Source organism: Manis pentadactyla, chromosome 12 (genome assembly GCF_030020395.1).
Source record: "Manis pentadactyla isolate mManPen7 chromosome 12, mManPen7.hap1, whole genome shotgun sequence".
NCBI lineage: Eukaryota > Metazoa > Chordata > Mammalia > Pholidota > Manidae > Manis > Manis pentadactyla.
In genome coordinates, this window is record NC_080030.1 from 20,615,857 (window position 1) to 20,639,753 (window position 23,897).

Here is a 23,897-nt window from a genome sequence, read left to right on the forward strand (position 1 = left end):
ATGACAATTTTATCTTTTTCTTGCTGGTAACTATTCTTCACTCATTTTTGGCTCTCCCATTGGCTAGGACCTCCGGCGCAATGTGTGACGACAGCAGTTATGACCAGCATCTTCAACGTATTTCTAATTTAGGTAAGAATGTCTCTGGTGGCTCATGATTAAGTGTGATGTCAGCAGTTGGGTTGCTGCAGATGTTCTTTATCAGGGCACTACATTGTGCAATTGGGCAGTTCTATTCTTAGCCTGTTAGTTTAGTAATAATATGGTTTTTTAGGCCTTGTACTATTCTTTTGGGTATGATTTACTGTTTTTATAAAGAATTTTCCATTTATATGTTGATACTTGTGTTTAGTTTTTGTGGTTATCTTTAAAATTTCAGGGTTAATTAATTTCTTAAAATGAATTAATAAGTCTACCTTTTCTTCTGCTTTACGATAGTTTATATACTGTGGGATTATTTGTTTTATAAAATTTGAAAGAAACTGCCATGCACATTTTTCTTTTAGGTAATCCTTTGGTATCTAAATTTTTCTTTTTCATTCTTTTTACTACACAGGTGGTTATTATTACTTTCTTAATTTTTAGTAAATAATTTTAATTTATTTTTGAATTGGTGGTGAAAACTCCAAGTTAAAAAAGGACACATAGCCTTACATCCCATCACTTCTCCCCAGAGGCAACCATTTACTTGTATGTCTTTCCAAAGACATTCTGTGAATTGATAAGGGCATGTGAGTGTGTATATATTTTTTATACAAATATAGAATACTAAACACACAGTCCTGCACTTTTCATTGCACATCTTGGTGTACAATTCCAAGTTGGTGCTTGTAAGGCTTCCTCACCTTCCTAAAGGTTGTATGGACTCCCACTGCCTGAATCTACACTAAGTTATTAACTGATGTCGTCATGCTAGACTGTAGCTTTCAGTCTTTTGCTATTATAAACAATACTGCAATAAATATCTTTGTATATATCATTCCATATATGTGGAAGTATATATAGATACATAACTTAAATTCCTAGAAGTGACACACCTGTCAGAATGGCTAAAATCCAAAACACTAACACCAAATGCTGATGAGTATGTGGAAGTAAGAACTTGTATTCATTGCTTATGGGAGTGTAAAACGATACAGCCATTCTGCAAGACAGTTTGGCAGTTTCTTACAAAACTAAACATACTCTTGCTATATGATCTGGCAATGGTGCAACTTTTTGTTTTACCCAGAGGAGCTGAAAACTTATGTCCGCACAAAAACCTGCACGTGGATGTTTCTAGCAGCTTTATTCATAATTGCTCCTTTGGTTCTCTCACACCTCCACTGGGGCCTTTTCTACTGGCGGGATTTCAACTTTTGCTTGTTGTCTCAGAATTAATGTGCAGCCTTTCCTTGCTTTGATGTGGTATTTTGTACTATTTATATCTAAGTGGCTTGCTTCTTTCTTTCTCAAACACACCTTAGAACATGTCTTGCCTTTATCAGGGGCCAAGAAATGTTTTCCTAATTTCTATAAAGGCAGTAAGTTATCCTTATTTTCAAATGGAAAGAGAGGATCACAGTAGCATATGTAGAATATATATTATTGCTTTGTGTATACTATATATACACAAAACATTTATACATATGTAAATATGTATTTATTGCTTTGCATTACTATGGCCTTCTCTTCCTATGTGATTACACACACACACATTTAGTCATGACCCCCTTTATTTTGGTGTGATGACTGTTAAGTCAGGTGATTCTTCTGCCAATATTTATTCCCTACTCCATTCTCCTGCTGTAATTTTTTTTTAAGTGCCATGGACATTTTCTTTATATTCTACATTAACAAATAACCCTTGTATATATTAACAAATAATTGTATATATTGTATGATAGCTGGTGGAATTTTTTTTAACATGACATTTTGTCAGGGATAACTATTTTGATTATTATCTGACTGATTTTTAGAAGTGCACACAAGTGAGTTTTGTCTCTTCAATCAGCTGCACTCGGGTTATTCTTCTGTTGACTTGAGGCCCCAGAGAGCACTGGCTGGGGAAGCCTGGAGACGTCACGTGGGGAAAGGCAGAGGGCAAAGGCCAGTCCCGCCTTCCCTGGCCCTTGGAGCAAGCAGCAACAGTTTTCTGGGAAGTGGGAAACAGAAAGTAAGACTTAAAATTGTCATTTTTCTCTCCAACGGGGAAAATGTCATTCTTTGACATCCATTCGGCTGGGCTCAAAGAGGAGGCAGCAGGATGCCTTATATGAGGCACTCTCTCTTTTTTCGGAAGTCACTTAAAATCTTTCCCAAAGGGAACGTGCCTACTCAGAAATCGATGGAGTCTATTTCAGTCTATACCTGGCATTCCAGAACCAGTGAATGGCTAACCTAAGTCGTGATTAACTTTGGTGGGGAGTGGGGTTCTGTGCCACCTGAGGTCTCAGATATTGGTGTTTAGAGGATGGCATGCTTCCCGCTCACTTCCCCAAGACTTTTAAAGCACGATTTAACCCAATACCTACTTCCAATAGCTACTTCCCCACAGAGTACTGCCCTCCTCACCTCACAGGGCCCCAGTAAGGTGAGTTCAGTGAGGCAGTCTCCTGGTGGGGAGGGGGGTGAGAACATTTAAGGGAGCCTTAAAGCAAATCTCAGTAATCATAAGAGATAGTTTAATGCCAAACAAACAAACAGATCAGCGAACGAGGCCAGCTGCTGACTGCCTAACTTGGCAAGTAAGGTTTTCAGGACTGGGATCAGGGTGGGGTAGAGAGGCAGGATCATTCAAGTGCAGGGGCACACACTGCCATTTGAAACTGCATGTCTCACCGTGGAATTTTTGGCATTGATGTTGAATTTTAAAATATTGCAGTATAATATTTGTTTTAATCAGTGTTTTTTTTCACCCCCAAATCCGTCAATTTTGCAATTTGAGCCAAACGCCTCTCGTGAGGTGAATAACTCAGGAGCCCGCAGAAGCCTCTCTCCTTCCGCCGTCAAGACTCTCAAACAAGGGCCCTGCGGCGCCCCGGCCAGGACGCCCACCGGGCCTGGGGCGGTCCCGGCGGGCCTTCAGCCCCTCCCCGGCTTACCCCGCTCCGCCCAGGACACCCCCCAACGGCGTCCCCAGGGCCCGGAGTGGTCCCGGCCGGATTTCAGCCTCTCCTCCGGCTTCCCCCGCCCCGCCGCCCCGCCCAGGAGGCCCCCACGGCGACCCCCGTGCCCGGGGCAGTCCCGGCGGGCCTCCAACCCTCCCACACCGGAACGCTGCCTTCCGGGGACCTCCCCGGCTCCGGACGGCCGGTGCACCCCGCGTGCGCCCCTCGGCCCCCGGCCCCTCTCGGGAGGCTCTTTTCTCAGAATCACCCACATCTCACTGTTCGCGAGTCGCTTCCCCCGTCACGCCGTCCGGACAGTGCGGTCCTCCTGCCCCTCAGCCCTGCCAGATCCAGAGGGAGGGCGTTGGGAGCGCGAAAATCGGCCCCGCGCGGCCGTGCGCAGGCGCAGCAGCCTCGGGGATTCCCGACCCGGGCCGCGCGCAAGCGGAGGGGACGGGGGCAGGGGGCGGAGCCGGCAGCGTGAGGGGGGGTCAATGGGCGGGGCCAGCGCGGGCAGGGGGCGGGGCCGAGAGTGCTGGGGAGGGGTTGATGGGCGGGGCCGGTGCGAGCAGGGGGCGGAGGCGGGGCCCGCGGACCAGAGCGGCGCTGTGTCCCCGCCCTGCACCCTGCGCCCTCCGCCTGGCGGCGCCGGCAGGGTGCTCGGGCCGGAGCGCGCTGGGCAGGGGCCTGAGGCGCGGGTCGCACGCGGCGCCATGCACGGCGCCCCTGCCTGGCCGCTGCGGCTGCTGGCGCGGCGGTGCCCGGCCGCCTGCTTGCCCGGGCCACCGTCCCCGGGCTTGGGGCTGGCGCGGCCGCCGGGCGCGGGGCCCGGGCTCGCCGGGGTTGCCGGCGGTGGGGCGGGCCTGGCGCGGCTGCTGGGGCTGTGGACGCGTCCGCCCGGCGCGGACAGGTGCGCGGCGCTCGCCAGGCCCCGCGGGCCCCGGCTCCCGCGCGCCGGGCTCCCCGGCGGCCCCGCGGTCGCGGCCCGGGCGGGGGGCGAGGCCTGGCGGCGCGGGCCGGAGGCGCCTGCGGCCGCAGCTTCGAGCAACAACTCTCGGCTGCGGCCCGCGGCGGGCCGGCGCTCGGAGGCCCGGAAGCTGCTGGGGCTGGCGCGCCCCGAGAGCCGCAGGCTGGCAGGTACGCCCACCTCCCCTCTGCGGCCGCCGGGCGCTGTGGGCGCGGCGGGGTAGGGACCCCCTGGGCTCCTTGCGGGGACGGGACGGGGCGGCTCTTCGCCTGGGGGCTGCTACCGAGAAGCGCCGCACGGAGCGCTCGCCGCGCACAGAGATGCCGCGCCTTCGCCGGGGTCTGTGCGCCGGGTGCCTCCGGTCTTTTCTCCAGCTTGGCACCCTGTGCGGTGGACCCGCGTCCCATTATTGGACTTTGGGTCAGTTCTGATTTGGCTTTGACAGCATTCTAAGAATGAGCTGGGGGCTTTCCCCACTCTTGAAATTTTAATTCGAGATAAAAGTATACCTATTTTGTATTATTTTGCACTTACCCCTTAGAAAATTATTTGCTTTAGGCAAGTTTATCGCGCAGTCAACAACGTTTTCGCCATGCGACCACAAAACGATGTAAACCTTTCAGATTCGTGTCACGTGCTTTTACCTCCCCGACTGGTAAGCAGGAAGTTACTGCCTCTTTCCAAAACTATCAACACTGGCTACATAAGTGATCTGTAAACTTTAGAAGGTTTCAGAAACTGTATAGCTTATAACCCAGCTAAATCATAATTGAGTAATTTTTTAAGAAATCAGAACGGATGCTTTAAGAACGATTTTCTATAGCACCTCATTTTTAGCCCTAACTGGAGAAATGTTTAAATGCCAAGGGCCTTGTAAGATCTGTTTTTGAGATATCTCTCAATCTTCCTTTCTTTAATAAATGTTTATCCAGCCCCTGCTCGTGCGCTAGGCCCCGGGGCTACACTGTTGAGCAGAAAGAAACAGGGGTCCTGCTCTTATTGGGCTTCCAGTTCGGTGGGGGGGAAACATTAATGCAATAATCATATGACTAGAGAGAACACTGTAACTGTGGTGAGGGCTTAGAAAGAGGGCTTGTGAGGTTCCAGGTGCAGCTCCTGAGGCAGGTGACACTCCCATATTGCTGCAAACCCGCTGGTTAGGGACCTAACTGATTCAGGGCAGGTGGGTGCTGTGTGGGAGGGCGGGCGGACTGAGAGCATTCATCTCTAGTGGACTCCTAAAGCTTAGGGGGATTCTTGGCGTCCCGGAGGTACGAAGAGAATTATTTCATTGCTCCATCAGTTGTCTGTAGATTTTGATGGAAATAAAGCTCTTTTCCTCTTGTAAGAGAACGTTTTGAGATTAGGAGCTCTGGGCCATGTATGATCCATTCGTCTCTCAGGTTCTTAGCGTGTGTACTGCACGGAGCAGGGCCTCAGAGCACCTTCACTCCTCAGGTGAAGGAATAAATGATGGTATGACCACGTCCAGATTGAGGCCTAAATTTAGAGACCCAAGCTCCACAGGGTATGTCCACCATTCCCATAAGCAACTCTAAGTGTAGGGAAATCCAGTTTTGTTTTGCCCCTGAAATACTAGGTGTCAGGCTTTATGGGCGCCCACCCATGCTCAGCCTCTCCAATGCCACAGTCCCTGTACCCTCACACCCTGATCCTGCAAGGCCCGCCCTGCGAGTATTTGAGAAGACAGCCGTGAACATGAGCTGTACTTCCTTTTAAGAAGGGGAGCTATTTTGATCTGCCAAAGTGAATAGCTGTGAGTGTTTAATTTGAGGAAATAAGTCTAGGGTTGGTATACTCTTTTTTTTCTTTTTAAGCAGGTAATATGATTTGTATGTTATGAGGAAATTTGATGGAAAACCCTCATTAGGAATATGCGTTCTCGAAGTCATTGTATATGGTACATTGAAGCCAGTCTGGATATTGGCATTTGTGGAATTGGGGTGGGGGGCAGGGGTCCTCATTAATCTGTATCCTGTATCTCATGAGCAGCCTCAGATGGTGCCACATCTCAGAGAGAGGGAGAGGAGTGTGTCTGTCTGTGTGTATGTATTTTTTAATCAAGAGACCAGCAAAGCTGATGACTTGAGGAGAAGGAATTCTGATGTTTTTAGGAAAACAAGTACAAAAATCCTTTTTTCAAAAATTCAGCTATTCCCCTGAGCAACAATATTTTCTTCTGTCTTCAGCAGTTTGCCACTGAACTGAATGACCAGAAAGTCTTAATTTTAAGTAACTGAATCAGAAGCTTTAAAGACAGGCCGTGCCAGTCGGAGTGTTTACGGGTGTGTGCCACACAAGTTTTGAGCATTGCTTCCATTCGCTTTCCAATAGACTCCTCTCTCCCTCTGGCAGGTCACTCAGGGCGGGAATCTACCGTGCTCTTCCTGCAGCTGTGGCTTTCGAGGCTGCCCTGCAGCCTTTTTCCATTGCTAATCCTTCATCTTATCACCATGGCCAGGAGTCTTTAAAGATGCAGGAGCTCTCTGAGGAGCCCCTGGTGGACCGCTGGGATAAGCAGTAATTTTTCAGAAATCTTCTGACTGCGCCTGACAGATAGAAGAGGCTGCCGCGGCTCCAACCACACCAGTGAGTGAGGGGCAGGGACTCTGTGCATTGAGCTGGGTCTCTGGAGAGCGCTGTGGGCTCTCAGGAAGCCATGAGGTAAGGGTGATGCCAGCCTGAAGATTGTGCCCGCGGGCCAGGCACGCAGAGGCAGCCTGCCTCCCCGCACTTCCCAGGCAGCCTCCAAGTGAAACTGGGGGAAGTACACCTCTGCTCCTCCACCCCCACAGGTTTAGTCCTGGCCTCTGTGGAGGACTTTGGGAGGGGGCCTTTCATTTAAATTGCTGATAAGAGCTTGTGTGGCTGGAGATTAGGACCATTCTTAGAAGCTGATGCTCACCGGGAGCTTTTGCTGAACTTGTAGTTATGTTTTATGAAGGTAGACCATGAAGTGACCAGAATGCACAGAACGATAACCCCAGTGGGTGCAGAGAGGGCGGTGGGCGAGGCTTGGAATGGCTGCATCCTGCAGCCTGAGTCAGGACTGCCATGTCGATGAGGCCAGTACTGATAGGACAGCACGGTGAGCCCTTGACGGAGACTGCTCCAGGAAGCCAGGGATGCTTGCTTGCTGTGGAAATAGAGTATTTCAGAGAAAACAGTACCATTCTATAGCTGTGCCGTGCAATGTGCTAGTCAGAACGGATTCAAGTGTAAACACACACCGGATTCTGAAAGGGCTTTTATTAATCTTACCTCTCCCTTTTTACTCTCTTTAATGTGGCAACAATTTTAAATTACTGGATGCTCCCAGCTTATGTCTACAGGACAGCAAGCCCTGGAGGTACAGGCAGGCCCCCCTGTTCACGTGGCACAGACGCTCATCTCTGTAGCACATGCCAACAGTCTGGCCTTGCATCAGCTGTGCAGCGCTCAGGGTGTGTTCTGCAGACTACTCCGTGGGCCTGAGGTCTCCTAAGCGCTGCTCCCTGCAGATGTGTCAGCCGTCTTGTTCATTCTGTCCCCGTCCAGCTCTGATGCCCGCTCCTCAGCCTCTAGGCTGTATGTATCCTCTCCTTGTGTCCCTCTGACACCTACCTGCAGCCACAGGAATGTCCCCAGACATCTGAACACTCAAATATCTGACAACCAAAGTTACCTTCCCCCCCGAAGCTGCCCTTCCTTCTCTGTTCCTTTTCAGAGACTGGGATGGCTGCGTGAGCCACTTGCTGAAGCCAGAGACGCAGTCGTTCTTGACTCCTTGCAATGGCAACACTGATAAAAGTCATGGCTAATATTTATTACCTACCAGATCCTGCTCACTGTGCCAGATGCTTTATGTCTCCATATTCAACTTAAACTCCTGAGAACATTTCCACGAGGCGGGCATTGTTTTTATTGCCATTTTGCAGATGAAGAAACTGAGTCACAGAGAGATTGACTCGCTTGGAGTCAAACAGTGAGACGGCAGAGCTTGGGCACCGACTTGTCCCAACTTCAGAACCAGCCCTCTAAACATACTCCCCAAATCCAGCCAGTCCTCAGGTCATGTAGAGTCTGGTTCCTAAAAATATCTCCGGTCCTTGGCACTCTCCTGTCCCCTCTGCACCAGCCAGGACTTCACCACCACCTCGGCCCGGAGCAGTGGAACTGCCAGCTGTCCTGTCTACAGTCCTGCTGGCCTCCAGCCTTCTCCTTTTGCTCTGCAGCCAGAGGGGATTATTTAAAATGCAAATCTGACTCTCACTCCCAACCTAAAAGTCTGGTTCAGCCTGCCTTGCTGCAAAGTCCCTATTGGACTTCATGGTCTAGCACCTGCTACCCCTCCGCTTCATCTCAGTGCTTCTTCCTCTGCACCGTGAGGTCCCTGTCCAGCTCGTCCTGTGGCCTTCGTGCTCCCTGGTCCGCCCTAAGCCCTGGGCTTGGCCCATGTTGTTTTCTGTCCCTGGAATATGGGAAGATGAGGAGGACAGGCTTGTTTCAGAATGTGGTTCTGCACTAAGTGAGCTGGTAGCCTCTCTCACCTCTATGTGCTTGAGCTTCCTTTCCGAGAAAACGAGGATGATAAGAGGGTTGTTGGGAGGACTGAGGAGATAATACATATCAGTGCTTCAGACACTGGTGGAGACTCATCCTGGCGCTGCTTCTGTGGACCTCGAATGGCAGTGGGGTAGCTGTACCTGCCTAAGGTCCAATGGATCATTGAAAGATCCCATGTCCAGCAGGTGGTGGGCATGCTGTGCAGCTTCCTTTGCCCACCCCAAACCTCTGTGCTTCCGTGAGCTGTCTGCTGCAGTGCTTCTACCAGTAATCTGCATTTCAGGTTTTCTTTCCCTTCTCTTTGCCATGATTCAGTAGAACGAGGGTAATAGAAAGATACTTGAAGACATCTGCTAAGAGAGAGATAACAGTTGCTGGGGGCCCACCAGGCAACGATAACAGCAAACAAGAGGCTTACCTATGGAGAAAAGTCAGAGAAGAATTTCAGAAATATTGCAATGTAGCCAGCATGTTGGGTTTAGGGAGGAATTTGAAATGGTAGTTATGGTGTGAGTCTAAGTGACTTAGTAATGTCAAAGAGGGAGTAAAACCCTAACAAGAACCCAGCTAACCAAAAGCTAAAAAATCTTTTATTTTACTTTTCTGTACATTCGGCTTGCAGAAGAGGCCAATGGCAATAAAACATCAAGCTGATAACCTTTTTTTTTAAATTAAAAGGAAAAAGGGGGGGATATCCTGGCATGAGTTTCAGTTCACCTCAATCCCTTCCCCTTTGCAATCATAGCATTACTGTGTCAGAACTAGTGTTCAGAGTCAAAACCATGGGGGCATTTCATTCATGAAATGCAGAGTCTTATTTTGGCATCGGAACTTTGAATTGGGAAACTGGAGAAGGGAGGGAGGGAGGGAGAGAGAGCAGGACCCTTCTGGCACCTCACATGTAGTACACTCTTGGAAGTACTGTCCAAGGCCGAAGAACAGACCAGAGAAACTAGTGATGATCGAAGGTGAAAAAAATCTTTTTGGGTTAATCCCTCCATCGCCAGGACCCCTGTTTCTGGAGTGTGCCCATTCATTATGATCGTGTAGAGAACCCCAGGTTAGACGTGCCTCCTGCCCTTTGGGCCTCCAGTCCCTCTTGAGATTGTTGGCAGGCGCATGACATTTTAAAACAAGACCCCAGGTCTTACATCAGAATGAAGTGGTCCTTGGCCAGCTTCACATTATTCAGTGAAATTGTAATTACAGGGTTTTAGGCCAGGGGCTTGGAAGTTTCTGGCTCATGCAAAGTAGTTGTTTCTGTGTGGGCCAGATCTTAGGTTCCTGTTTAGGCTGAGTCCTTCAGTACTTTCATCTGACACACCTTTATGCCTCCTTTGCCAAAGTTCAGTTTATTTGCTCATCCAGTCAACAGGTATTTATTGGGCTTTTACTATGCCTGTCCCTTTAAGCAGTAGGAAAACAGGGAACACAACAGACAAAAATATTCCATGTCCTAACGGAAATACAGACAGTAAATGAGGGAAACGTTTAGGATGCCAGGAGGTGGGACGTGCAAGAGGAAGAATGAGGATGGAGTGAAGTAAAGCCGTGTTGGCATCTGCATTTTAAATAAGTTTGTCAGAGCAGGCCTTGCAGAGAAAAGGATATGAGGCTACCTCAAGGAGGGAGAGAGTGACTGTGTGAAATGTTCCCTGCTTAAAAGGCTCTGTTTCTCCTAGAGTTCTGTTTGCCACCCAGATGTCCAGGTGGACTGAGTTTGCTCTATACTCTTTTTAGTAAGGTTGCATAAAAGTAATACCTTTAACTGGTGTGTTAGCATCATGCAAAACACAGAGAAGCCACTGCTGTTTGCAGTGTGTTGAGAGCTCCATCTCCTGGGGCTCAGTCCGCATGTGTCTTGGACTCTGACGGTGGCACTAGCTGGGTTCCTAATAGGATCCGATATAAAAGGTGCACAGCAGCATGACCCTCCCCCCAGTCACCGGGACCACTCTCCACAAGGAACCTCTGCAACCTCTTTTCTTGTTAGTCTCTGGAAATGTTCTGTGCGTATGTGAACTTGAAAACCAGCAAGCAGAAAGGCCCCACAAATGCTAACATTTGAGTCCCGGGCTTTTTTCGCTAATGCTCTATCTTGGTGGATTGCCTCATGTTGTTACCTGTAGAGTCACTCATTCTTCGTAATGACTCATAATGTTTATAAAATAAATGCTCCATAATTGATTTAACCCGTTCCCTACTGATGGACGTTTAGCATATTTTGAATCTTTTGCTGGTATAAGCCACGCTGTCATACATATCCTCGAAAGTACGTTTTTTGAAAACACACATAGGAGTGTACCTGTAAGTTAAAATCTTAGAGGTAGAGTTGCTGGGTCAAAGGGAATGTGCATTTACATTTTGACCCATACGTGGACATCATTCTGTATTGCTGTTATACCAATTTTCACACCCACTAAGAGCATGAATGCCTCTTTTTCAGAGCTTTATCAACCTTGTGTTACCAAACTCTTTGATCACTGCCAATCCAATAGATGAAAAATCGTATATCTCTGTAGTGTGAATTTGCATTCCTCTTATTCCACAAAATGCAGTGATCTGTCAGAGTAGTTGTTCCTGACTGGATTTTCTTAGTAGTTCCTTTTCTGACAAGATTCTGTCCCCTAAGTGTGTGAACAATTGTGTTCTAATCTATTTTCATATCATGTTGATATTCTGGTGCTTTATTAAGGCAATGATATTAAGAGGGAACATCTCCCATGTATCATGTGATGCCCATCTCTGCTTTCCAAAGGTCCTTTAAAGTGTTCTGAAATATTAGACCTTATCAAGAGTTTTACCTGCATAGTTTTATCTTCAGCTAAGATACAGTGACATGCCGAGGAATAACAGTGCATAGCATGAATGCACAAAAAGTGCCATCTGAGATAAACTCCCACAACAAGAGGCAGGATGGAGGCGAGAATGATCCTCGTAGTTAGCTCTCAGTGATTCCTGGCAGGGAAGAGATAATCAGACCAGAGTAAAGCAAAAGGCGTTTGATCTGGATTCTTGGCAGTGATCAGTCCTCCCTATATCCACCCTATGGATTCTGGCCCTAGAACCTGTTTGGGTCTCCCTTTAGGTGAGGGGGCTGGGAGCTAAAGGGAGCACCCTCCCACCACAGGAGGGCAGCCCGCGCTCGGGGAAGTTCACTTGGAAGCCAAGCTTGGTGAGCTCAGCACCTGCCCCTTTGCAGAAGCACCAGGGGACCTGACAGCTGCTTGTGTTTTCCAGCCGCAGTCGGGTTTCTAGCTGTGTCCAGCGTCATCACCATGTCTGCGCCCTTCTTCCTGGGGAGGATAGTCGATGTCATCTACACACAGCCCACCATGGACTGCAGATACAGCCTGACCCGCCTCTGCCTGGCGCTTGGCGGCGTGTTCCTGTGCGGGGCTGCTGCCAACGCCGTTCGCGTCTACCTCATGCAGACTTCAGGTAAAAGGTCCCGGCCTGCAGATGGGGCAGTTGTGGCTTTGTCCGGGCCTCCAGCCGCATGTGCTCCAGGCCCCTGTCTGTCCCTCTCTCCCTAGCATCGCATTCTACTGGGACAGCCCGGCCTCTGGCCAGATGTTGCAGCTAGGAAGGTCAGGTTCCATCTTCTCGACTGGCTCTGCCCGTGAGCTGGCGTTGAGCCCCGAGGGAGGCAGCCTCCCTGACCCCTGGGAGGTTTGAGAGCAGCCCTGGGTCAGGAGCGGCTTGCTCAGGGAGCCGGGGAAGCTGCTTTTGTGCTCCACGCTTATGCTTTCCCTTCAGCAGGAGCTGGGGTGGCGTTTTTATGGTATTTCTGTGATAAGGGCTGGTGTTGACAGGCTGGTGACAGCAACAATGACAGCCCGGGATGCCCGGCTGTAAGTCGGTTGCCCACCATTCAGCTAATAAAATACTTGTAGACAATTAAGTGAGATAGAGAAGTATATACAGACACAGAAAAGGATTTCCAAGGATGAACAAAATAAAAAATAAGCCTTTGGCAAGTTGAAGCAGTAGAGCATCTCTGTGATCCTTTTAGAAATACTCTCAGTCGTATTATGTTCATTTTACTACCGTACTGGTCACCAGCGCACACCCGGGGGCCTGCCAGGGCCAGGCCTCCCTGTCCCCACCAGATGCACATGGGGCTGGAGGGTGATGGCATCGGCCGAGCTCCTGCAGAGCTGATGCCATTCCTGTCCACCTTTGCAGGCCAGCGCATCGTCAACAGGCTGAGGGCTTCGCTGTTCTCCTCTGTTCTGAGGCAGGAGGTTGCTTTCTTTGACAAGACTCGCACAGGGGAGCTGATTAACCGCCTGTCAGCAGACACGGCACTCTTGGGACGCTCGGTGACCGAAAACGTCTCAGATGGGCTCAGGGCAGGGGCCCAGGCTTCCGTCGGCATCGGCATGATGGTATGTTGGCCCAGCTTCCATTGACACCTCCCGGGCAGGGCCCAGCCGCCCGGTCCTGAGCCGGGGGCGAGCTGTACTCCGGGCCCTTCAGCACCCAGCCAGCAGCACCCCCAGGGCTGCGGGGATGTAGCTGCCTCCTCCTGAGAGGCCTCCAGGATGAATTCTTAGCCGGGAAATGGACCCATGCATTCAGAAGAGATGGCAGTATCGCCTGGGTTTTCTGAGAATGTGTGAGAGTGTTGCAGGAAAGGGCAGCAGCAGGAGGAGGCTGGATACGGAGCTGGATAGGGACAGCAGGTGCTGCCTGGGCGAGGTCAAGTGATCATTAAAAAGAAAGATGAGGTTAGTTTTAATAGTAAATTTTACTTAATGTAAACAAAATATTGTCTGTTCCACGTGTAATCAGGACAAAAACTGCTCACCCCGGGTGGGTCCTGCTCAGGGCCTCTGTGCATCAGGTATTTCATATTATTTTTTCACATTGAGATTTCAAAATCCGGCATGGATTTTATACTAATGGGATGTCTAGATCCAGATGCTAAATTTTCACTGGAAATAGCTTGATCTGTATTTACAGTTCATAAAATTTGCATTTGAAAAAGTTGATGGACATACTAAGTTTTCCAGATTTGAAATTTTACCAATAGCTGAAAAGAAATGGAGTATTGAGTTTCAGATTTACATTTCTTTTTTTTTTTGGTATCATTAATCTACAATTACATGAAGAACATTATGTTTACTAGGGTCCCCCCTTCACCAAGTCCCCCCAACAAACCCCATTACAGTCACTGTCCATCAGCGTAGTAAGATGCTGTAAAATCACTACTTGTCTTCTCTGTGTTGCACAGCCCTCCCCATGCCCCACCCCCCACATTATACCTGCTAATCATAATGTCCCCTTCCCCCAACCCCCATCCTTCCCTTCTCACCCATCCTCCCCAGTCCCTTTCCCTTTGGTAACTGTCAGACCATTCTTGGCCTCTGTGATTCTGTTGCTGTTTTGTTCCTTCAGTTTTTCTTTGTTCTTATACTCCACCTATGAGTGAAATCATTTGGTACTTGTCTTTCTCTGCCTGGCTTATTTCACTGAGCATAATACCCTCTAGCTCCATCCATGTTGTTGCAAAAGGTAGGATTTGTTATCTTCTTATGGCTGAATAATATTCCATTGTGTATATGTACCACACCTTCTTTATTCATTCATCTACTGATGGACACTTAGGTTGATTCCATTTCTTGGCAATTGTAAATAGTGCTGCGATAAACATAGGGGTGCATCTGTCTTTTTCAAACTGGGCTGCTGCATTCTTAGGGTAAATTCCTACGAGTGGAATTCCTGAGTCAAATGGTATGTCTATTTTGAGCATTTGAGTTTTGAGCATTTTGAGGAACCTCCGTACTGCTTTCCACAATGGTTGAACTAATTTACATTCCCACCAGCAGTGTAGGAGGGTTCCCCTTTCTCCACAACCTTGCCAACATTTGTTGTTGCTTGTCTTTTGGATGGTGGCGATCCTTACTGGTGTGAGGTGATACCTCATGGTGGTTTTAATTTGCATTTCTCTGATGACTAGCGATGTGGAGCATCTTTTCATGTGTCTGTTGGCCATCTGAATTTCTTCTTTGGAGAAGTGTCTGTTCAGCTCCTCTGCCCATTTTTAATTGGATTATTTGCTTTTTGTTTGTTGAGCTGCATGAGCTCTTTATATATTTTGGATGTCAACCCTTTATCTTATCTGTCATTTATGAATATATTCTCCCATACTGTAGGGTATCTTTTTGTTCTATTGATGGTGTCCTTTGCTGTACAGAAGCTTTTCAGCTTGATATAGTCCCACTTGTTCATTTTTGTTTTTGTTTTCCTTGCCCAGGGAGATACGTTCATGAAGAAGTCACTCATGTTTATGTCTAAGAGATTTTTGCCTATGTTTTTTTCTAAGAGTTTTATAGTTTCATGACTTACATTCAGGTCTTTAATCCATTTTGAATTTAGTTTTGTGTATGGGGTTAGACAGTGATCCAGTTTCATTCTCTTACATGTAGCTGTCCAGTTTTGCCAGCACCATCTGTTGAAGAAACTGTGATTTCCCCATTGTATGTCCATGGCTCCTTTATTGTATATTAATTGACCATATATGTTTCGGTTAATGTTTGGAGTCTCTATTCAGTTCCACTGGTCTGTGGCTCTGTTCTTGTGCCAGTACCAAATTGTCTTGATTACTGTGGCTTTGTAGTAAAGCTTGAAGTTGGGGAGCGAGATTCCCCCCACTTTATTCTTCCTTCTCAGGATTGCTTTGGCTATTCGGGGTCTTTGGTGTTTCCATATGAATTTTTGAACTATTTGTTCCAGTTCGTTGAAGAATGGTGTTGGTAATTTGATAGGGATTGCATCAAATCTGTATACTGCTTTGGGCAGTATGGCCATTTTGACAATATTAATTTATCCTAGCCAGGAGCATGGGATGAGTTTCCATTTGTTAGTGTCCTCTTTAATTTCTCTTAAGAGTGTCTTGTAGTTTTCAGGGTATAGTTTTTTCACTTCCTTGGTTAGGTTTATTCCTAGGTATTTTATTCTTTTTGATGCAGTTGTGAATGGAATTGTTTTCGTGATTTCTCTTTCTATTAGTTCATTGTTAGTGTATAGGAAAGCCACAGATTTCTGTGTGTTAATTTTGTCTCCTGCAACTTTGCTGAATTCCGATATTAGTTCTAGTAGTTTTGGAGTGGAGTTTTTAGGGTTTTTTTATGCGGATTTACATTTTAATGAATTAAAACTGTGTAAAATTAAAAATTGAGTTGCTCGGTCACACTGGCCAGTTTTAAGTGCTTGACAGCTGCGGAGGTGATCCTTCTGGACAGGGGGGTTCTGGCCCCAGAGGGCGCCGCTGCGGCTGATGCTCCCCACAGGTGGAAGGGCTTGGGTTCTGTGTGTGTGTCCCAGGTGGCCCTCAGGCTGGAGCAGGCGGGCGTGTTGCCAGTGTGAGCCCGTGACATCTGACTTAAGGGCTGGAGAGCGGCTCTGTGTTCCCAAGCTTTCATAGCCAAGCAATGGGCAGAGCTCTGGAGGCCCCTCCTGCAGCAAAGCGTTCCTAGCTCCGGGGCTCAGGGAGAGTCAGGCACCTGTTCTGTAAAGTTGAGGACAGTCCCCTTAGGACAGACGGGCGGCCAGAAGGGCCTGTCTTAGTCACTCAGGTGTCATGATCAAGCTGACAACAGGCACAGTTTCCCGCAGTTCTGGAGGCCGGGCATCCGAGGCCAAGGTGTCGGCAAAGTGGGGTCCTTGCGAGGCCTCTTCCTGCTGCTCCTGTTGGCCGCCATCTCACCCTGTGCTCACGTGGCCTTGCCCTGGTGTTCTCTGGCATGTCTTCTTATAGGGACGCTGATCCTGTTGACTCAGAGTCCCACCCTTATAACCTCATTTCACCTCAGTTACCTCCTTACAAGCCCCATCTCCAAATACAACCACACTGGGGTTAAGTCTTCAGCCTATGAATTCTGGGGGACACAAGCCTCACGAGATCACAACCCCAGTACCCGTGTTCTTTGCCTGACTCACGGCAAGCCTGCTTGCGGTGACCTCGTGAGTCCACACCACACTGCCAGGTCAGTGACATGAGTTGTGGGATGTTTGTTCCCACCATCAGGGTGTGTGTTCCTGTCGTTCTGGCACTCCTGTCTGGTGACAGGGCCCGAGTCAGTCTCCAGAAGGTTATCGTGAGACATGGAGCCAGAGCGTGGGGTGGGGGGCGGGTTCTGAGACAGCCCTCCCGGGTCCAAGGAGCCCCGATGGGCGTTCCTGCCCTGACAGAGGGCACCGCGTACAAGTGCTCTAGCCGAGCTCTGCTGCATTTAGGCTTCAGGACCATCAGGCCTGCCCTGCCCTGCAGGAGTCATGCTCCTGCATGTGTCCCACAGACTGCACGGCCGCCTGCCCGGGGTGGGTCCGTCCTGCTCAGGGCCTCTGTGCATGTGCCCTTCTGGACCAGGCTACACCTGACGGGATGCTCTGTCTCTCCCTTGCCTGTTTGCCACCTGGCACCCACCTCCCGTCTCCCCTTGCACGAAACTCTGTGAGGGTCAGTTCCCTTCCCGGCACCCGGAGTGGCATCCTCTCCACTAAGCATTCAGTAACGGGCCACTGACCAAGTAAGCGACTGATTGGCTGATCTGCCCGTTACTTCCCATTCCAGTCAATGACTTTCCTCAGCCTCTTAGGAAAGTCTTGTACTGATCATACTATTTTCTGTGCAAATGAGATTTGGTAGGTTTTAATAATTTGTTGAAGAGATGTTAGAACCATTTAAAATATAATCAGCAAATTGCAGGGCTGACAGAAAACACCCACTGTTACTTCCAGAAGTTGGCTGTTTCCTCTGAGCAACTCCAGGTGTTAGGAAACCACTCCTCACGTTGCCTCCGGTTCTGTGTCCTCTGAGCTGTGGACGCAGCTCTAGCTCCTCTTCCGCTTGTGAGTTATTCCCCCAGCAAGTCTTGGTGCACCTGTTTGTCTGAAGCTGCCAGGGTCTGGGTCTCTGCTATGTTGGTCATCTCGGTGGGACTCATTGCTTTGGTTGTTCGGTGTCCGTGAGGCCATCCGGACTTGAATACAGAACTTCTGGTGGGGCCTGGCCATGTGGAGAACAGCCTTTCCTCACGCCCTGCCTCCCCCACCTCTGTTGCTGAACAACGTGGTCTGATGCACACAGCAGAGGAGGCACCGTGCCAGCAGTGGTACAGCCCTGGAGGGTAAAACACGTCCCCGTTTCTTCAGCAGCTCTCTGCCACACTGCGCCTGGGTGGCTCCAGACAGTCACGGAGTTGAGTGGAGATTGAAGACATCCGAAAAGTTCCACCTGAACAGAACAGCACCTTCAAGCCTGCCTGTCACACACACACACACACACACACACACCACCACCCCCACACACCTGCGGGAGGTGTGTTGCTGCTCTGTAACACGCCTTTTGGCTTTTGTTTTTGACAGTTTTTTGTCTCACCTCATCTGGCCGCTTTTGTTTTGAGTGTGGTGCCCCCGATATCCATCCTCGCTGTGCTTTATGGACGCTATCTGCGGAAACTGACCAAAGCCACACAGGATTCCCTGGCGCAGGCCACCCAGGTGAGACCCCTCCATGGCTCGGTCCCCCTGGAATGAGCTCGGAGCCGAGGTCCCAGGGTACAGACCTGAAGGGATGTGCTGAGGCTCCCAAAAAAGCCTCAGAAAAGTGCTTTCTTTTCCTTCTGTTAGCATCTAAGATCCTAGAAGCCTCAAACACTCCACCTTCTAGACTGGATTACTACCTGCTCCTCAGAGTAGGTCCCACTTGACAACGCTGTTTGAACTTCTCACTTCTTACCATCACTATTTCTTATAGGACAAAAAAGCTAATCATAGTTCGAAAATAGTGTCTGGTTGGCACTTTGTCCTTCGTTAGTTAATAAAGGTAGCTTTGCAACGCTATCTAATTTTTTTTCTAAATGAAAAATAACATACTTTCATATTACAAAAGCCATGCATGTTTATAACTGAAAATTTGAAAACATGAAGAGAAAAACTCTATCAGAATGAATGTTAAATTTTGGAGTCTGTCTTTTTTATCTTCTTCTCTTTATCTACCTACCTACCCTCCTATCTTTCTGTCTACCTATATGTATGATGTATGATATGTATAGATATATATGTTTCCAAAAATAGGATTGTTCATGGACTCTGCTTTGTAATCTGTTTTTGACTTGGTCACATATCACGAACAGCTCTCTACTGACAGTGTCTTAAAAATTAGACCACATTTTAATTTTGCTTCTAGAAATCTTGAAATGTGACCTTCTTCCCCCTGAAACATATTTATTACTCTCTCAGCTAGCTGAGGAACGTATTGGAAATATAAGAACTGTCCGAGCTTTTGGGAAAGAAATGACTGAAATAGAGAAATACACCCGTAAAGTGGGCCACGTGATGGACTTGGCAAGGAGAGAGGCATTCGCTCGGGCCGGCTTCTTCGGAGCAGTAAGTACATCATTTGGGGAAGAGTGGAAGGTTGGATGTTTTTATTTTGTGCCACTTGCCATAAGTAGAAGATTGTTCTACTTCAGCACTACTTTGAGACCTTGACCAAAACAGCGTGGGGTTAGGCACTGATTCTCAGAGTGTGGTCCAGGCCACACGGCAGCTTCCCTGGGCAGCTGGCTGCTCATGCAGATCTGCAGCCCCACTCCTGACCCAGGGTCGGACCTCCTGGGGAGGGGCAGCAACCTGTGTTTTCACAGGCCCACCATGTCATTCTGATGCAGGTGGCTTGAGGCCCCCACTGAGGACTTTAGTGTATTTCAAGGGGGAAGTATAAAAAAATTGATTACATTGATCACAGTGAAATCAAATAGGACACCAAACTAGAAAATCACCATGGAGGCAAATGCATAAGATATTTAAACTGGAAAGAACTTCAGAGGTGATTCTCCCATCCGTTAAGTCTATCATGATCTAGCAGATAAGGAGACAGAGGCCGAGAGAAGGCAGCCCCTCACTCAGAGACCATCAGAGGCCAGGCACCTACCAAAAGTGAAGGCAGAGCAGAGATACAGGACTCCAGCCTCAGTCCAGTCAGTCCCCAGGCGTCATATTAGACTGTACAAATGCAGACTATGTATCTGCTTCCTCTAGTTGGGGAGGGAATCCTTAATACTTTTACCTTTGAAAACTGAGCAGATTGAGTAAAACAGGAATCTGATGGATGGCTTAGCTTGCTGCCAGGTTTTGGTACTGCTGACTTTATTTTCCTCAATAGTGCAGTATTTCAAATATATGTTTTTATTTGAAATTCCGATTATTTTTGGAAAGTCTTGCTGTGATAGTTAAATGCACAAAGGAGACGACAGGCCGTGTGAGTGCTTCCTGAACATGGGCCTCTGGTCTCCACCTGACCTCTGTGTTTTCTTCATTTGACAGACGGGGCTCTCTGGGAATCTGATTGTGCTCTCTGTCCTGTACAAAGGAGGGCTGCTGATGGGCAGTGCCCACATGACCGTGGGTGAACTCTCTTCCTTCCTGATGTATGCTTTCTGGGTTGGATTAAGCATTGGAGGTACATACCTTAAATAGGCTTGGGAGTTACAAATTAAAAAATCAGGCTACAGATTTTGAAATGAAAACTTAACTTCCCCATTGCTCCACCTTTTATCAATTCACTTCACCTGAAAAACACATTTCCTAGTTGTTATTTCAACCCGACTTTGAAAGGAAAAATAGGTATGCATGTGATCTTCCCGCGCAGGGGGGGCAGAGCCCTGGTCGGGGAGCTGAGGAGTTTTGCAGGCCCCTTGCAGCTTGCTGAGCTCGGGGCCCTGCTGGAGCAGTACTTGCCAGCTGCACGTTGAGACAGTTTGTTCACTTGGACCCAGGAATGCAGGGAGCAGGGAAATAGGACTGACCAGACCAGGCGTGTGCAGAAACCCACAGTCCTGCGGTCACAAGAGGCATGACTGGCCAATCACCGCTGAATAAAATTCCTTTTGTACAGAAGTCAACCTGTGCAAAAATAATGAAAAAGTATAAATCATAAAATGTATGAAACCAAGTTGCTTGCTTTTGTTAAGAATTCTCAGAGTTCATCTTTTATTGTCCATTTCCAGTGAAGGGAAGCGAGGTCCATGGAGGCACAGCTGTGTGAAGTCTGAAGTTTTCAGTATTTTTCCGTGTCCCCAGTCAATAAGGGGCAAATGATTTCCTGATTTCCTGCTTTCTGTTTTCCTTCCTCTCTTTGAAAATGAGATGGAAAAGTTCGGTAAATAGCTTAAGGTCTGGTTAGTGGAACTCAGATATCCCAGGGTTATCTCCTGGGATTATTTTCAGGGTTTTAGTCTACAGGTTAAAGGTAGAGGCTTTTCCTTAGACAAATGCGGGCAACTGAGGATGTTTTCTGGATGGAGATTTCCAGAGACCCCTAGAAATAATGTTTTAGTTCTGCTGGCTGGTCTTGAAGAAACACCTGAGTCAGCCACCTGGGGATGCCGGGTGATCTGGGAAATGACAGCCGAGAGGGACCCCGTGGCCACAGCCTTGCCCCTTCCTCTGCAGCCCCTGGTCAGGCCTGCAAGGCTGTCGGGTTCCACGCCCGGGAGCTCCGTGCCTTTGTCCCCTGCCTGCCCTGCCTCTGCGTGCATTGGCCTGCTGCTGCTTCCCCTCCCTGTGGCCTTCCTGTTCGCCATTCCACGTGTGAACACAGCGAGCTCTCCCCCCTGGCCTCCCGTAGGCTTATGTTTCCTGCCTCAGGGGACTGGACCTTAGTCCCTCCACACCTCCACCCCGTTTTCAAAGCAGTTTGACCTGATAGGAGCTACCTTTGTTTCTGGGCGTGCTCTGCCCACCTTTTGTCCTGACAAGTTCACAGGTGTATCTTGCATACAGACAGAGCCCCAGGCCATCAGGAGTCAATCACTGCCCCCATTACAGATGAGGACCTGTGCCTGAGCTCCAGGCTTCGGGGTATAGCTGGGCCCTCCTAGCCACAGGTCCTGTGCAGCTGTTGCCATGTGGCAGTGGAGCAGGAAGGGTACAGAGTCAGTGGGCTCCGGGCCACCAGTTTCCCCACACTTACCACCCAGACAGGGACCTCAAGCTGTGGAAATTTACTTCAGCGAGTTGAGTTGGATTTTAAATGCTTTTGTGACAGTCATTGTTTAAAGTAATTGTATAATGAACCAGTGAGCAAGAAATCCTATTTTATTTGTTAAATAAGAATTTTTATACATCAGATTTTTGCTTAGAACAGCATACTGAAAAACTTGAGGTGAAGTTCATGTAACATAACATTAACAATATTAAAGTGAACAATTTAGTGGGATTTAGAACATTCACAATGTTGTGCAACCACCACCTCTGTTCAATTCCAAAATATTTTTGTACCCCCACCAAAGAAAACCCATACCCAATAAACAGTGTATCTCTTTACCCCTCCTTCCCTGAGCCCCTAGCAACCACAGTTTGCTTTCTGTCTCTGTATACTTTATTCTGAATATTTTATATAAATGGAATCATAATATGTGGTCCTGTATGATTGGCTTTTTCATGTAGCATGATGTTTTCGAAGTTCACTCACATCAGAGCATAGATGAGTCCTTCATTCCTTTTTATGGCTGAACAATATTCCGTTGAATGGATGGACTGCATGTTGTTATCCAGGGCCTTTTGATTTTTGTTTTCTAGAGTCTAAACTCTACTGTGTTGAACCACCTCCTACTCCTGCCCTCCCTTCCCCTTCTCTCTCTCTCTCTTTCTCTTTCTTTTTTACTTCTTTTAAATTTTTTTTTTTAAGAGGAATTTTAAGTTCACAACAAAATTGGGCAGCAAGTACAGATTTCCCATATGCCCCCTGCCCCTTCACAGGCACGGTGTCCCCACCAGAGTGGGGCATGCATTAAAACTGATGGACCTACAGTGACACATCACTGCTACCCAGGGTCCGTGGTTCACGTGAGGGTTCGCTCTTGCTGGTGTATGCCCCCTGGGTTTTGACACATTTGTGATGACATGTATCTGTCATTATAGTGTCATACATAATAGTTTCACTGCCTCAAGTTCATCTGTGCTCTCTCTGCCTATTCCTCCCTCCTTCGCCCTGACCATTAGCAACCACTGAACTTTTTACAGTCCCTGTACTTTTGCCTTTTCCAGAATGTTCTATAGTAAGAATCATACAATATGCAGCCTCTCTGATTGTCTTATTACACTTAGTTGTATGCATTTAAGTCTCCTCCAAGTCTTCTCATGGCTTGGTGGCTTGTTTCTTTTTCTTTTTTTTTTTATAATTTAATTTATTATTTTTTTTTTTGAGAGGGCATCTCTCATATTTATTGATCAAATGGTTGTTAACAACAATAAAATTCTGTATAGGGGACTCAATGCACAATCATTAATCAACCCCAAGCCTAATTCTCAACAGTCTCCAGTCTTCTGAAGCATAACGAACAAGTTCTTACATGGTGAACAAATTCTTACATAGTGAATAAGTTCTTACATGGTGAACAGTGCAAGGACAGTCATCACAGGAACTTTCGATTTTGATCATGCATTATGAACTATAAACAATCAGGTCAAATGTGAATATTCGTTTGATTTTTATACTTGATTTATATGTGAATCCCACATTTCTCCCTTATTATTATTATTATTATTATTTTTAATAAAATGCTGAAGTGGTAGGTAGATGCAAGAGAAAGGTAGAAAACATAGTTTAGTGCTGTAAGAGGGCAAATGTAGATGATCAGGTGTGTGCCTGTAGACTATGTGTTAATCCAAGCTAGACAAGGGCAAAAAAACATCCATGGATGCAGAAGATTTCTGTCAAAACAGGGGGGGTGAGGTTCTAAGCCTCACCTCTTTTGATCCCCAATTTCTCACCTGATGGCCCCCTGCGACTGTGCCTGTCTTAGGTTGTTCCTCCCTTGAGGAATCTTACCCATCTCTGGCTAACCAGTCATCTTCCGGGGCCATACAGGGAAATGTAAAGTTGGTGAGAGAGAAGCAATATTGTTTGAAAAGGTTAGCTTTTTACTTCTTTGCAGATTTATGCCCTGTGGCTTTTATGCCCAGCATTTGTCTTGAGGTATCTTTACCACTTGGAAGAATTATGATACTTGGTAATTTCGTTATGAGGCACGAATTCTACTTAAGGGTTGTAATTAGGAAGGAAGAAGAAAAGCTATAAAAGTAGCAGATGGAAGAAAACATGGGAAGATTGATTATTTCTTTGACATATCTTCTTGTAGAGTAACATAAGCATGTATAGGTTTTAGCTTGTTTCTTTTTAGTACTAATCACTCCATTGTTCGAGGGACCACAGTGTATCCATCCATCTACTAAGACACCTTGGTTGCTTTACAAGTTTT

At 47.7% G+C, this 23,897-nt stretch overlaps 1 protein-coding gene and 1 long non-coding RNA gene across 2 annotated transcripts in view; one reads left to right on the plus strand and one right to left on the minus strand.

The window, feature by feature from the left end:
* Window positions 1–1,271: 1,271 nt before the first annotated feature.
* On the minus strand, window positions 1,272–3,524 carry LOC130680103 (uncharacterized). Its single transcript, XR_008993133.1, has 2 exons — window positions 3,362–3,524; window positions 1,272–2,134 (listed from the first exon to the last, which is right to left on the minus strand). It is a non-coding gene; the product is annotated as an uncharacterized LOC130680103 (long non-coding RNA).
* Window positions 3,525–3,719: 195 nt separating this feature from the next.
* ABCB10 (ATP binding cassette subfamily B member 10) overlaps window positions 3,720–23,897 on the plus strand; it is a 33,715-nt gene continuing 13,537 nt past the window's right edge. The window contains exons 1-6 of the mRNA XM_036904623.2: window positions 3,720–4,226; window positions 11,863–12,063; window positions 12,811–13,013; window positions 17,998–18,132; window positions 18,874–19,020; window positions 19,960–20,095. Of these exons, the coding sequence (XP_036760518.2) occupies window positions 3,803–4,226; window positions 11,863–12,063; window positions 12,811–13,013; window positions 17,998–18,132; window positions 18,874–19,020; window positions 19,960–20,095 (1,246 nt within the window). The 5' untranslated portion in view covers window positions 3,720–3,802. The remainder of the gene's footprint in view (window positions 4,227–11,862; window positions 12,064–12,810; window positions 13,014–17,997; window positions 18,133–18,873; window positions 19,021–19,959; window positions 20,096–23,897) is intronic.